Source organism: Theobroma cacao, chromosome 6 (genome assembly GCF_000208745.1).
Source record: "Theobroma cacao cultivar B97-61/B2 chromosome 6, Criollo_cocoa_genome_V2, whole genome shotgun sequence".
In the NCBI taxonomy this organism is placed as follows: Eukaryota; Viridiplantae; Streptophyta; class Magnoliopsida; order Malvales; family Malvaceae; genus Theobroma; species Theobroma cacao.
In genome coordinates this window covers 25,573,088-25,587,930 of record NC_030855.1, presented here as the reverse complement: position 1 = coordinate 25,587,930, position 14,843 = coordinate 25,573,088, and the positions used below count along the sequence as shown (strand labels likewise).

Here is a 14,843-nt window from a genome sequence, read left to right as displayed (position 1 = left end):
AGCTTCATGCAGCGCAAAATTGTTCTTAAAACAAGACTTACTTTGTGTCAAAAGTGAATCGTCATGTTCAGATTCAAAAGGGAAAAGCATACCGTCCGGGATCATCTGGTTTCATTCTTTTGTGATCTACTCAAAGAGGTTCCAAGAACAATATGCTTGCCTTTATTACACACAACAGATAGAAGAATAATCATATAGCTTGATTTGAGACCAATGTTAAACAACAAAGAATGTTACATGTTATAATTAGAATTAACATGCTTAAAAAATGGTAGAATGTTAATTTGTAAGACACATACACTCTTTACACCGCGGATACCGGTAAACACTCCTAGCCTTAGGCCTACTCTGGACATGTTTAGTTTGCCTAACTGCCTTCCTCACTCTCTGCTCAAACACTTTCCACTCTATGGTATTGTTCTTCATGAAGATAGCGGCTAGTCTCCGCTTGTTCGGGCGTATTGTTGGCATCCTCCCTCCACCATAGTATATTCGATAACCAGATACCAAAGATGACAACTGGCTACCAGAGTCCGTCATGGCAAATGCATCAGCTGCAGTGCAGGCAATGAAGTCCAGTGCTGCTAGCTACAGATGAAATAAGCTCATCATACATCATAGCACTCACACCAAGTATGAAAGTAACAAACATTAAGACGAGCATAAACAATCAAGAGAACCGTTTTTGAATCACTAAAATTGCTTCTATGTTAAAATCTTTTGAAACCTAACCTAAATAGTGCTGAAAATGCTATATAAAAAGTTTTAATAGAATAATTTCCAAACATCAGGCTTTGTTATTGCAGAACTTATATAACCATATGAGAACTTAGATCATTAACGCAGGAGAAAACCTGGAAAACATGCATTGAGCATCTTCTGGATAATGAAAAAAGCTACTATCAAAGTAATTCTGAAAAACTCAAATTTCGGTAGGACCGGCTGGCCAGGAACCAGCTCATCAACGTACCAATCACAAACCTAAATTCTTTTATTAAAATAAACAAAGAAGTGTCAATGCCACTTTGTTACCTGAGATGAGAAGTTCATGAATGGTTCAAGTTCCTTCGGTGAAAGCAAATTCTCTTTAGTAACTAAGTTAGGATACAAGCTCGTCAAAGCAGCCAATCTAGCTCTCCCTCCATATATTTGTGCCCCTGCCACATATACATGAGTCTTACGGTTGAAACCTAGAGCAGCAAGCATAAGTACTGCTTCTTCTGGTGTTAACGGACATAAGCCTTCAGACCTGAGCACTGCAGGGGAAGGTAACCTGAAAAAAGTAAAACAGTTTGATCCATATGTCGATATAAAACAATATTTTCATGCTTCTCCTCCAAACTACAATGAAAGAAAGAAATGGGTATGTCAGAGAAGAAGACTTGAAAATTATGCATACTTTTCTGTCTTCTTGAGCTCTGTTAAAGCAGGAAAATGGATTTGTCGATATGCTTCCAATTCTTGCCTCTCTTCTTCACCTCCACCAAACTCACATAAAGAATGAGCTACCATGTCAATCTCAAATCTTAAATGCAGAGCTAGATATTTGGAAGCTTTTGCAGCACGATCACTCCTTGCAATCATGGCTGATACTGCACGTGAACCAACAAGAAAATGATCCAATGCTCCTGGATGAGCTGAATGCCGACGCAATCTTTCAAGGAGTAAAGCACCAGTTTCTTGTATTTTTGGAACAAATTTAAGTGCATGAAAGTTACATCTGCATCGAAGTCTCTAGATGAAGTCCCACGATTAGGAAGAGCAAAGTAGGAAAGAAAAGGGCATACCCATCAATTTTATTACCATGAACTGATTATGACATTTATCTAAGGAATAAAGCTAGCAACTAAAAGGAGCTTGTTATGGAATGAGATATTAAGGATAGAAATTTACCTGCAACTGAAATGGTATTGGGTCAAATGCCAAACGATTCCCAAATCCAACGAAATGGACAACTCTTTTCTGGAGTAGGATAGGGAGAATGTTTTTCAAATAAAAACTTGGTTTAGATTCCTTCGTAATATCTACATCTGTCACCTGGAAAATCAATTGAACAATCACTACATAAATAAGACATGCTAAAACAAATGCTGCAAGCAGAAACCAATCAGAACTTGATCTAGAGGAAGAAACTCACAACGCCACCAATTGCCTCCAAATCTAGTGACTGTAGCTCCTCAGGAAGTTCCTTCACTATTTGAATGTCAGGAGTCAGGTAGTTAATAAAATGCTCCTCCTGATAGATATCGCTGAATTGACTATGAAATTGAAAATTCGATGGGGTTACTTTTCCACGTAGAGCAAATAGTAGTCATTTCCATATATACAATGAATTTAATCTGAAACTAAATTCCATTCATTCAGTGTGCAAAGATCTACAGCATAATTTGAAAAGAAAAAACAACACAAAATGTTTAAATGCAAGAGAACATCCATCTTCTGAGGGGAAAGAATCATCAAAAACTAAGAGGGAAATTATTTTAAAAAGAAAAGAAAGGAACAATCCTCACCTTACATCTTTCCAGACACTACTGTACATAAATTTGGGAACAACAAGAGTTGCATTAAGTAATCGAGCAACAACTACAGCATTGCAGACCTGTCACCAACAGCAGATATCTATCAATGAGAAACTATATGCACTAAACTCCAAAAGAGATTACAGCCCAAACGCAAATTCATGAGATTGAAAAACATGATGTAATCACTTACAGCTACACGCTGCTGGTTCATTCCACCATTCGCAGTGACCATAAGGTATCCATTCTTCCCCTCTATAATAAAATAACAAAAGATGTCAAGTGAGAACTAGTTAAATTACCCATACACCAGTGAATTAAACATATAGAAGTCAAAGAGAGAGACCACTAGGTTCCCAGTTCCGTTGATCAGCACATGGTCTCCATGCAGAAGCAGGAACCACAGGCTCCTGCCATAAATCTTTTGGCTCGCGTTTATTTTGCCCCTATGTGTCATAACACTTTTTTCAATGGAAACAGACAAAATAAGAAGAATAGAGAAACATTATCGAAATAGGCAATTCATTATAGGAGGGAGTGAACCAGAAGACAGCAATGCTTATATCCAAATACCTCTGCCAAAGCATGAGCAGCCAAAGCCAACATCCTTCCGTAAATACCATGATATTGCCTTTTCCCTTTACTAAGCTTTTTCACCTTTCCCTGCAAAAGCCACAAAAGCAATGCAATCGGCAAAGAATTCTCTTCCCAGAGAACACAATTTCAAGTATCTCCAACGCTTACTAATATTTACTTACATTAATCCGGAACCCGTGCAATTAATCACCTCCTTAAATTTTACAGTAATTTAAAAAAAAAATTCTCAAAGCCAATGAGAGTTGAACTACCTGAATCGAAACAGAAGAGTTCCTGGAAGATCTGTCATGGAGTCGGACCCGGTGGTCTTGTAACCGCAAAAGCATAAACCAATTGACCAAGAAGAACAAACCCACCAATGCAACCACCACGACAAGTCCTTTCACTCCCTTCCTCTGGTACCAGACTTTCCCTCCTTTTCTCTTCACCTTCTTCGATTGCTTCTTTCGACCACCCCACAATTTTCCTAACAATTCAGCTCCAACCAATGACGCCCCGCTGTTTCCACCGTTCATGAACCGGCTGGGGCCGACTCGCGGGGACTGACTCGGGGACCCTTGGCGACTCCTCGGGCTCAACCGGAGATCGACCCTGTCGGGGATTCGGATGGTGTTGGGTTGGTCTAGTTTAGATTCAAGAGCAAGATTGTGGAAATTGTTGGCGTTGCTGCTTAAAGACATTGATTTGATGGGTCTAAGGTTTGTAGCCTTGAAATCCAATGCCGAGAGTTAAAAGAGAGATTGGCTGTTTGCTCAGGTTTCTTATTTAAGACAGCATAGCGATAAACACGCCAACTTAAGTGGTGCCGAAAGTGGGAGGTGACGAGGCCCGGAAAATTGGTAAAAAAAGTCTCTGTTTGCTTAAAAACATTGGGATTAAATCAGGGATCATTATTCATAGTAATCTTCATTACCATGTGTTGTTACTAGAATTCAACTCACCAAGAAAATAGAAATCCAATATTAAAAATATATGAATAACGTCAAATAGAAATCTTCCTTGCATGGATATGGGCCAGCCTTTGCTTGAATATCACCTGACCATTTTCTTGATTAGCCCATGTAACTCCGCCTAGAGCAGCCCAAAATGGAGGAAGAAGGCCTATGGCCAATTGCCCATACCATAAATCTCATGTTAAATTGCTAATCAGGCATCCTTAATCATTTGCTATTCAAACAAGCTCTTAAACTTTGATATAAATTCAAACAAACTCTTAACTCTAACATAAATTTAATATCAATTAATTTTTTTTGTCCACGTGATATATAATTTGACAAACTAACACAATTAAAAAAAATTCTAGTACACTTAACCGTATCAACTATCATGTGATTGTGTTGGGTCGTTGGATTAGATTGATACAAAGATTTTTTTTTTTAGAGTTTATGCTAAAACAATTTGGCTAAAAGGCAGTGATCTGACTCCACGACCATAAGATAAAGCATGCACGTGGTACGACCTGTTTCTTTATATTCTTTTGATCAATCGAAATTTGTCCTTTTCTGTCACATTTTCTTTCCCCAATCGCATCTACAGCAATGGGTTCTCCCATGATGGGAAATGTGGTAGACACAAATATGTGTTGGCAATTTCTTGCAGAAAAGAATCAGCAATGAGAGGAAGACTAGGGACTAAAAACAAGAAAACTCATGATAGCAAATCAACATCAAAGGCAATGTTATGTACTTTGCTTGAATTGAAGGAAACTTTTTTTTTTTCTTTTATTAAGATGCAAAACAGTGAATGTGCATCATGATGTCCAATAATACACCTATATACTTGCACTGTAAAACTATAAAAGTTTAAAGTGACGATGTGTGAGATATAATTACATAACTTTTTTTTTTTGGGTTCATTCTCGATTTTGATTCTCTTCTAGGAGCTTTCTCTCTTTTAACTTGTGTGCTCTTCAGTCATCCTACACCTTAGCATGTTGCATCCATGATTGCAAGGTATCGGTTTTTTTCAAGCTCCAAGTTTCAACCAGACACTTTAGAATGACATGTCGACTGCATCATGATCTGGGGTCTTGTATGCAAATCCTGATTCATCACTCGATCGCCTTTTGACCACGCTTGCCCTTTGCACTAACCTCACTAAAGCTTGGACAACCTCAGACATGGGAGGTCGAAACTCAGGTTCCGGCTGCATAGAGAAAAAAGAACTTATAATTCATTAACTCTACATCTTATTCTTCCTTTATTTAACCCTTTTCTCTAAATGTGCCCCTCTTAAGATAATCTATATTGTCCTAAGCATTAGTAAATTCCTTTACCTGAACACACAGAGCAATAATGTCAGCAAAGCGTGACAGAGACTTTGCAGGATACATGCCATTGAGGGCAGGATCAACCATTTTAGCCAAAGCATCTATATCATGTAGTTGGGGAGTGGCCCATCTGACAAGTGATTGCTCTGACCTCGTCCTTGAACTAAACAATGCAGAATACACCAAAACAAAATTTACTTGGACAGATAGACATTGCATTGTAAGAATGCCAAGATATAAAGATCATTATCTAGAGAAGGAAAATGGGTTTTACCTATCCAGTGGTTTTCGACCAGTCAGCAGCTCCAACATCACCACCCCAAAACTGTACACATCACTCTTTACAGTATATAGTCCTGACAATGCAAACTCAGGAGCACTATAACCAAATGATCCAACCATCTGTGTTGAAACCTGTCCAATATGGAAACAAACCAATAAATAAATAACGAGCTAGGATAAACTTCCATTCACTGGCAGCATTGGAATGAAAACTTGTTCACCAATGACTCATTGTCAAAAGCAAATTTTTACCTGTCGCTCAGTATTTGGTGTAAGAGCAGCTAAACCACAGTCAGACAAGTGGGGATTGAGCTCTTCATCAAGTAAGATGTTTGCCGACTTGAAGTTTCTATGTACCACTGAAGGCAAGCACACTTCATGCAAGTACCTGAAACAAGAGCTTTATCAGAAGGAAGCCATGCAAGCAGCCAAATTCTCAGTAATATATGTGTTTGCACCATGGGTAGGAGAGAGAGAAAGAGATAGACTCAAAAACATCGTACACATATTACATACTCTAAAGCCCGGGCAGTGCCAAGTGCCACTCTGACACGTGCATTCCAGCTTAATGTCTTGCTGCCATCATCAGAAAAGTGCAGCATATCATGAAGACTTCCATTTCCTACATATTCATATACCAGAAGACGCTGTCCATGCTCTGCACAGTATCCAGCCAATGTAACAATATTTGGATGCCTCAAGCGTGACATATTGGAGACAGCTTCCAGAAAATTATCTTCCTCTTGTAATGATAGTGCAGCATTGTCGATTTTTTTAATAGCCATTGTCTAGATCAAGTGACATAAAAAATAATTAGTTATCATTATCCAACATTAGTTTTTAGTGAGAGCACTTCAATATTAAATATTTATTACAGTTAAAGTTACCTTTCCATTTGGAAACTCTGCCCTGTAAACACGACCAAGGGAACCTTCACCAATAAGATATTCTTGACTAAAACTATTTGTCGCTGTTTGCAAAGAAGCGACAGTATATGATGTAGCAGTGATGGGTGACTTCATTCTCTTTAGAGATCCATTTTTTGACATCTTATCAACCGTCAATTTTTCTGCTGGTGGGGGTTTCAAATCTATTACAGCAGCAACATTTTTCACCCTCTGCTCTTGCATTTCAGTATGTCCTGCAAAAATGAAGCAGAATATGGGTCCAGCATTGTTAGGATGTTAGAGAGTTGTAAGCACCAATTACTAGTGAACTTGAAGAGCATCGTGAGGGAGAAACAATACTGCCAACAAATTTCGTTAAAATTGATTGCTTTATTAAAGTCAAAGAACTGCTGAGAGAACAGAATTATGAAGAAGAAAACCTACCATCGTTGGAGCCAACTGAAAGACTTCCCCTTGAAGCTCTTGCACCACTCACCTTCTTTTTATTTTTATGGATGCAGAAAACGAGAGCAAGTAGTGCCAGGACAACCAGTAACAAAGAGCCAAGAACTATGCCTACAATAAGTTGGGCTGATGGTCCATTATCTGAATCTGATGATTGACCATCCGAAGCAGGGGATGTACGAGCTCCTGATCCAGAATTATGTTTATTATGAGATCTACGAGGTGGAGGTGGACTATATGGTGGTGGAGGAGGGGCAGGACCATTGGCAAAGGAGTTGCCATCATATCTGTTTCATTTTCAGAAGCAAAGTTAAACATTTTGCATAAACTAAATATGGAAAAGTAAATTGGTGGCAATGCCACTTTAAGCCTTACATAAAAGTTGGGAGTGAAAAAAGCTCTTGAGGAATCCATCCACTGAAATGGTTCTTCGCAACATTTCTGTTCAAAATCTTGGGTGCATCAGAACAGACTGACAGAGAGTAAAAACCCAACTACAGTATGAGAAAAATAACTTACAGAATTGTCAAAGATAAACCGGAAAGGACATTAAGGGAACCAGTCAATTGATTGTTCTGCATATACCTGCCACAAATTCAGATATCAATGCACTTGGTCAAGCTCCACAAATCTGAACCCTATTTTTCCTCCTGTTTTTTACTCTTAGAGAATGAAGGAACACTTTACTTACAGCATAGAAAGATTGCTCAATGAGCTAAACGAATTAGGAAGATCCCCACTAAAATTGTTGAAGGAAAGATCCCTGTATTAACAAGCAAAGGTACCCAAACCATAATGTGGTTAGAAAAATATTTAGTAAGAAAACAGCCTACAGGTACCTATCAGAATATAGTTAATTGTTATTAAGGTAGTCAAAGCTTCCCTCTATCACTCATCCTTAATGGAATTCAATCCAAAAACAATATGGTTGCAGAAAAATATCTCCACATAATTAAAATATAGGAAAGACAAAACTACCTTAAGTTGAACCAAAATCCAAATATAATTTTCCAGTTGAAGCTTTAATTATCGACGGATTTCAACACCTTTAAAATGTTTTATATTACAAACAATTTGGAATAAGTGAGCAATAAGTGGAATACAGAAGAATTTACAGCAACAAGGAATAGCAGCTTAGATCACAGAAATTCTACATAGATTAAAACTTATAGATTACAATAAATATACAAGGTTAAGTAAGTTCTCTTACAAGGTCCCAAGGTCGGCAAGATTAGCAAAAATGTCTCCAACAGACAGGGAGAGTGAATTATGGCTTAAATTCCTATAACCAAAGATTGAGAATTAGGAAATGAGAGGAAGCTTGATTTGCTACTCAATTGTGTGATGAGTAAACAAAAGATCATAGCATTTGAGATATGCCACTTACAGGTAAGTAAGAGTAACCATAGTAGAAATGGAGTAAGGAAGATTCCCACTTAAGTTGTTACCTGCAAGATTCCTGCATCATGTAACAAACAAGCATTTTAATACAAAGCAATAAAAATAATCCTTAAAAAAATAGAATCGATAATGAATCAGAGACATTACAGGCTCGTAAGATTCGGTGGCAACTGGTATGGGATTGTATCATGAATGTTATTGTTACTCAAATCACTAACAAAATACGAAGAAAAAGACATTAAGTAATTAGGTGATAAATAAGAGTTTCTCAAAGGCACACACAGACATGAGAGCAATGGAATTAACTTACAGTGTTCTCAAAGACATAAGATCAGAGAGCAAGTATCCCATAGCTCCAGAAAGTCCTAACCCAGAAATATCACTGTTATAACAACAACAGCCACCCATTAACCAAAACATAAACTGATCAAGCTGCAAAATTTCAAAAACAAATAGCTACATTTGAAATATACACTCTCGTACACAGAAACGACAGCCGAGCCCTCACAAGTAACCCCTTTCCATGACTCTCCACATGGGTCACCACCATTAGTTTTCCAATTTGTTAACTTAGCAGGACTGTTCAATGCAGTGTACATAACCTGAAGCGCTTGAACTGCCCACAAATAAGTAAAGAAAACAACTTAATAAGTCATTCCCAGGTTCCAAAAATTAACAAATCAAATACAGATTAGATTGAATTAAAAACCTTCCATTTATGTCAGAAAATTAATTAAAATCCAGAAATTGTACAGTTTTAGCAATTCAATACAAAAATCAACATTTTTCCAAAGAAGAATAAAATGACAACATTAGGAATCAAAGCAAACACATTTTTTCTCCAAATTTTCCCGCATTTTCTGGGCAAACAGACACAGCATAAAAGATCAAACTTTCCAATCAAAAAATAATGCAGAGTAGTCAAAGATCATTTCTTGACTAATCACATCTAACCCCAAAATGTCAAAAAAATTCAGACTCGGCGCCACCACCTTCATGCAACGAAATCAAGGAAGCCAATGCCTAAAACAACAATAAAAAAACCCAAACAAAATATAAAACAATAGGAAAAACAAAAATACCATCAGTAGAATCAGTGGTGCATTGAACTGGAGTGAAAGCCAAGATCAAACATTGTAAGACTAAATCAGTGAGTAGCAAACGAGTCAGAGAAAGAGAAAAAGCTCTGTTATTGTAAGCCATTCCTGGCTTCTTTTTGTTGGTTTTTTCTTTCTTTTTGGTTATTTCGTCTTGTAGCAGCTGTAGTAGTTGATTTTAGCTGTGTTCAGAGGTGCAGATCAGGTGAGATGAAGCACATGGTAGAGAACCATGGACGCAAAAGCACAGCCGATGAACGAGGAGGAGGAGAAAGGGTAGTCGCAGTAGTTGTTGGAAGGCTCAGTGGTAGGATACATCGCCATTAAAGAAGATGCCAGAGGAAAGAGAGAGAGAGATTCGAAGCTTGAAGCCTGAAGCTAGAAGCCTGAGACTAGTAATGAAGAGAGAGTGTGTTTTATTTTTTTTTGTGAAGGGTGTTGTGTCGGCCAAAAATGAGAAAACAAAAAAAAGTTGTAGTAAAACTTTCGAGGAAAATCAACAGTACACTACCAATAAAACACGGGAAAAGATTGGTTCAGAGTAGGCAAGCGAGGTACTGACATTTCGTCACTTCTCAGGTGGTGTTTGCTCTCTCTCACTGTCACTTTCGAGGTTCGATCCTCTGCTTTAGCTTGTTCCCTTTCCCCGTATGTCCTGCTTGCTGCCCTTTCACTTTAACTAACGCTTTTACCACGTTTCAGTGTTGGAAATTGGAATTAGCTAAACCCCATTGACGCGGTCCTGTGGTAACTGATATGGCAATCCATATCTTCATACGAGTCCTATGGTAACTGATATGGCAACCAATGTTACATATGATGCGATCGTATCAATGGGTAAATTATCGTTCCCTTTATAAGTTTTGAAGTGAAGTATCCATTTGCAATTCTAAAAGATTTAGACTGAAATATGATCAAAATTTATTTGATATTGTAATTCATCACCCAAAATTTTTTGGGTGTTGAATAGAATCTTAACTTAAAAGACTACTATTTGGAAGTGAAATTTTTGTTCTTAAGCAAACTTGAAGGTGGGTAAAGGGATTTAAATTTAACAAGGAGATGATCAATCTTTTAAATACAATAACAATGAATGAACCGACAAATTGTTATGCTGTTTTGATTTTTTTACTCGTAAAATAAACGTGAAACTTTCTCTCCTTTCTTTCCCCATGGCACGTAGCTGTTAGCATGAGAAGAATGGGCAACGATGGAAAACGCGAACAAGGGAGGTAAAAAATGTCACGATCCATCTTCCGAAAGTGAAAATGTTATTGCCTGTGATACCATTGTTTGCCACTTTTTCGTTCAGGGAAGCAGGACCCTGGTGGCCTGGAATGGCCAGGCTCTGACTGAGCCTGAGCCTGGCGCCCTGGCCAGGCAGATTGAGACTTGCGGGTGGGGTTTGAGAGGAATTTCTAAAATTGACTAAAATGTCCAGTTGTGAACTCATGGGGAGCAAGGAAACCCTTTCCCTTTTCTGACTTTGGATTTGGAAGCTTTCCATCACTTTTTCTAGAGGGTGATCAAAAGGGTGGGAACCCAGCTAATTAAGTTTTGCTTTTTTGATAATAATTCTCACTAGAAAATTATCATCAACTTATGTGCAAAAGAACAATCATTCACCTAACAAAAGTTTGCAAAATTTTAAGAGAAAAAAGAGAGAATTTAATACTATAGAGTAAACTAAGAAGAACCCACTAATGTTTATTTCCCCTTTATTGATAATAAAATACTGTTATCATCATTCATATGGTAGACAATATTAGAAGGATTGAGTTAAGGTTCTTCAATTGAATAAACTTCAATTCCATAGTCTAGACAACGACAATAGGAAATATGTTTCATTCACGTGTAGAGAACACCGATCTATTTCGATATCATTTAATAGATGAAAAAAAGATTAAAAAAGACAAAAAAAAATGATTAATATAAATACGATCTTTCCTTAGACAAATTGAATTACAAAGGTCTTAAAGAATCGAGATGACTTGTGTCGACTTGTAAATTTTATTCCATATTTGGCTCAATGAGAAAGCAACATGCTGCTCGTGATCTGTCCTAGATTCCTTCAACCATATAAAAAATAAGGGAACAATCCCACTTAATGAACATGCCCCTTTTGTTCCTCTATTCACTCCCCAGATCCACAAATAATTGATCTCCTCGTAAACAATTTGCCGTGGAAAGATTTCAGGCTGGTACTAAGGAAGTGGATTGTTTTTATTCTATTTACAAATATATCTCATTAAATATATATTTATGTGATGTTGATATGAAAATTTAAAAAAATTATATGATCATGCTATCATAACATATTAACATATTACGTCATCATCTATTATAATATATCAATATATACATCAATATTATATAATATAAAAAGATAAGTGTCATTTTTATTAAATAAGTTATTGAGTATAAGAGTTTATTTGATTTATAATAAAAATATAAAAATTTAATTAAATTAATAAATTAAATTTAAATAATTTATATATTTTTTAAAATATTAAATCAAAATTAAAAAATGTCCTAAAATAAGAAAAAATTGCATAAAAAGAGGCAAAGTCCAAAATCAAAGAGAAAATGAAGAAAGCGATGGAGTAGATTGGTCAAGAAAGCCGGTGGGCAACGATACACAATGCAAGACAGTAGAATGCTGGGAAAAATATGGGACCCCCGTCGCTATTGGACCTGCCGTCTCATCAAATTGTTTACTTTCTTGGGTGCACAATTGGCCACCGACTCCGATCCAGTCGGTCCCATAAAATACATGTGGTTCAAGTTTTGATCCGTATACTGGTTTGGGACGTCCAAATCTTTTCCTTGTCTTCCCATGGGTCTATTTCATAAATTTATAAAAATGAATTATAGGAATGGAATGATTTATTAGTTTTAATATATAGTTTTGTCTTGAAGAAATTGAATTAATGTGACTCAATTTGTTGAACCGTGTTTGTCAAAGTTCAACATAAAAGAAGAATATCATCAAATGGCTTAATGTTTAATTATTGCTTGATTTAGAGCTAACATGCATTAGGATTTAGGAAAGCTTAAGAATCTTCAATTTTTGTTGGACGAAGTTATATATACAAAATGGAATTCTTGCAGTCTAATTTTCGCATAAAACAGAAAGTGGATTAGGAAAACGTAATAACCTTCGCATTCTAATTTTAAGCAAAAATACCAATTTAAAAAAAAAAACCGAACCTTTGCCGATTGTATTTAGTAGAAAACAAAGGATAAAAGGGTTTTTAGGTTTTAGTCGTTAGAGAATTTTCTAGAGTAAATTTTATTTATATTTCTCATGATTTCAAATTTTCTCATACGACATTTTATGGTTTTTTTAATTAGTATTTTATATCATACAAATAATTATATTTTTATAGAGAATTAGGCTGTTAATTTTACTCAATAAAATTATCAAAATACTCTTAATTTAAAATTAATATATTTATTAATATTTAAGGGTTTTTTTTATAATTTTATTAAAAAATTAACAGTTTAATTTTTTGTCAGAATAAAAGTTATTCATAAAGTACTAATTAAAAAAATGTTACGTGTAATTTATGTTTTTGTTTTTAATGCAATTTATTTTAGTAAATTTCATAGGTTATAAGGGAACAGAGAATCATAATGCAAAGATTTGCAAAGTAGATGGAAAGGAAGCAAAGAATCCAAACCAGTTGTGAAATGCAATCCACTTAGTGTTTTGTCATTTTCTTGGATTATAAGTAAGATATGGATTAACAGTAGAGCACATGAGGGCCAATCTTATTCTGAGGTACACAAAAGCTGGCTTCTTGGAATATCAGATTCTCGTGCACGATTGACTCAAAGCACAAACTAACTACCGCGAGTTTAAGCATTATTTATCCTTGGAGTTAGTAAAGCATCGGCAGAACCGATTACCCAACGCCTAAAAAGCCTGGATGAATTAATTAATTAAGTTTTACTCAAATTGACGATGCCAAGGAAGGGGGGGTTGGGTGGTCCATTTTGTTGACATATAAATATATATATATATAAATTCTAAATTTAAATATATTTATTATCGACATGTATATGCAAAAAAAAAAAAAATTAATTACGTGTTGTGATGTCATTATTCATTATAATTTTTTGAATTAAAGCAAAAATTTAAATACTATATTAAAAGAAGTAGGAGGTGACTGTCTAAGTCAATCCTATTCATTTGAAAACATATGGGGTATGGACCAAGTGGTCATGGTAAACTTTATTAGGCTAGCTTGTAAAGAAAAATTCTTAACCGTTAGGTTCAACGACTCCAAACCTCACCGAACCCACACAAGGCGTAACGGTAAAAAAGAAAAAGAAAAAAAAAAAGGAACTAAAGCTTCTTTTTATAGTTGACACTTGACAAATAAAGAGAAAATTCTGCAAAGGATTTAAAGCCTTCCCCCATTTATTATGTGAACAACGTGGCCCATCAATCAAATGGGTGCATATCTATACTCTTCAGTCAACCAAACCCAAATGCCATGTGGGCCAAACTTATGATTCTTAATTGAACATGTTAGCCGAAAAATAAATATTAACTAATTTGATTTTAAAATTTTAAAAATTAAATTATTTAAATTAAAATTAATTAAAAATAAATATATATTAATTTTAATTATTAATAATATGTAATATATTTAAAATATTTTATTTAAGTATTTGAATATTTGATTCATTACTTGATTGATAAATGATCTCGTATTTGGTATCTTATTATCTTAATTTAAAAAAAATATTTTATTTAATATATATATTGATTTGATTAATATTCTGTTCTAGGTATTAATTAGTAATTGATTGTTTGGGACACAATTAAGTACTAAATTGTTTGGGATACAAAGTGATGGATCCAAGGAAGTTTTTGCTTGTAGACAAGACCGTGTCACTAGTTCTCGTTGAAAGAATCAATTAAACATCATCCATCAAATTAAATCATGTGAAATAATCTCTTGAATTCGTTGGTGTAGACATCAATTAATGTTTTACTTCATATTTATTTTTTACCATAGAAGGGGTGCGGTAAATTTTTTTTTCAATCTTTCGCGGGTTTTTGTTTTTTCCCTCGCTGATCTTTCCTTTTAAGAGAGCGAAATTTTTGGACCGTTTACGTTTCGCTTGAATACCATTTATGAATTCGTGTGTCCTAAACGCTGTCGTTTCCCGGATTTCAAAAGGTCAAAACATGCGTCCGCCATCACTTTCTCTCGTAGGGTTGGCAAGGCTGCTGGAAGCTGACTCGGCAGTGTCTTTTCCTGACATAATCAATGGCCGGATGGCTCCATAAAACATTCTCTGAAGTACCATT

At 35.7% G+C, this 14,843-nt stretch overlaps 2 protein-coding genes across 3 annotated transcripts; both read right to left on the bottom strand.

The window, feature by feature from the left end:
* On the bottom strand, positions 26–3,897 carry LOC18597219 (uncharacterized protein At1g04910). 2 transcript variants are annotated; one of them, XM_007026113.2, is made up of 10 exons: positions 3,368–3,897; positions 3,093–3,182; positions 2,866–2,965; positions 2,713–2,774; positions 2,511–2,599; positions 2,138–2,258; positions 1,894–2,037; positions 1,400–1,734; positions 1,033–1,273; positions 26–588 (listed from the first exon to the last, which is right to left on the bottom strand). In XM_007026113.2, the coding sequence occupies exons 1-10, from the start codon at positions 3,794–3,796 to the stop codon at positions 280–282; spliced, it is 1,920 nt and encodes a 639-aa protein (XP_007026175.2). In that variant the 5' UTR covers positions 3,797–3,897; the 3' UTR covers positions 26–279. The 2 variants fall into 2 exon arrangements, with proteins under 2 accessions (XP_007026175.2, XP_017979289.1); XM_018123800.1 differs by having other exon boundaries at positions 2,866–2,980; positions 3,368–3,565.
* LOC18597218 (protein STRUBBELIG-RECEPTOR FAMILY 8) lies at positions 4,800–9,966 on the bottom strand. The gene is made up of 16 exons (XM_018123893.1): positions 9,503–9,966; positions 8,904–9,036; positions 8,731–8,802; positions 8,568–8,633; positions 8,407–8,478; positions 8,230–8,301; positions 7,711–7,782; positions 7,539–7,604; positions 7,395–7,460; positions 6,999–7,306; positions 6,555–6,808; positions 6,184–6,455; positions 5,920–6,055; positions 5,660–5,799; positions 5,392–5,548; positions 4,800–5,261 (listed from the first exon to the last, which is right to left on the bottom strand). Exons 1-16 carry the CDS (start codon positions 9,621–9,623, stop codon positions 5,109–5,111), a joined length of 2,160 nt encoding a protein of 719 aa, XP_017979382.1. The 5' UTR covers positions 9,624–9,966; the 3' UTR covers positions 4,800–5,108.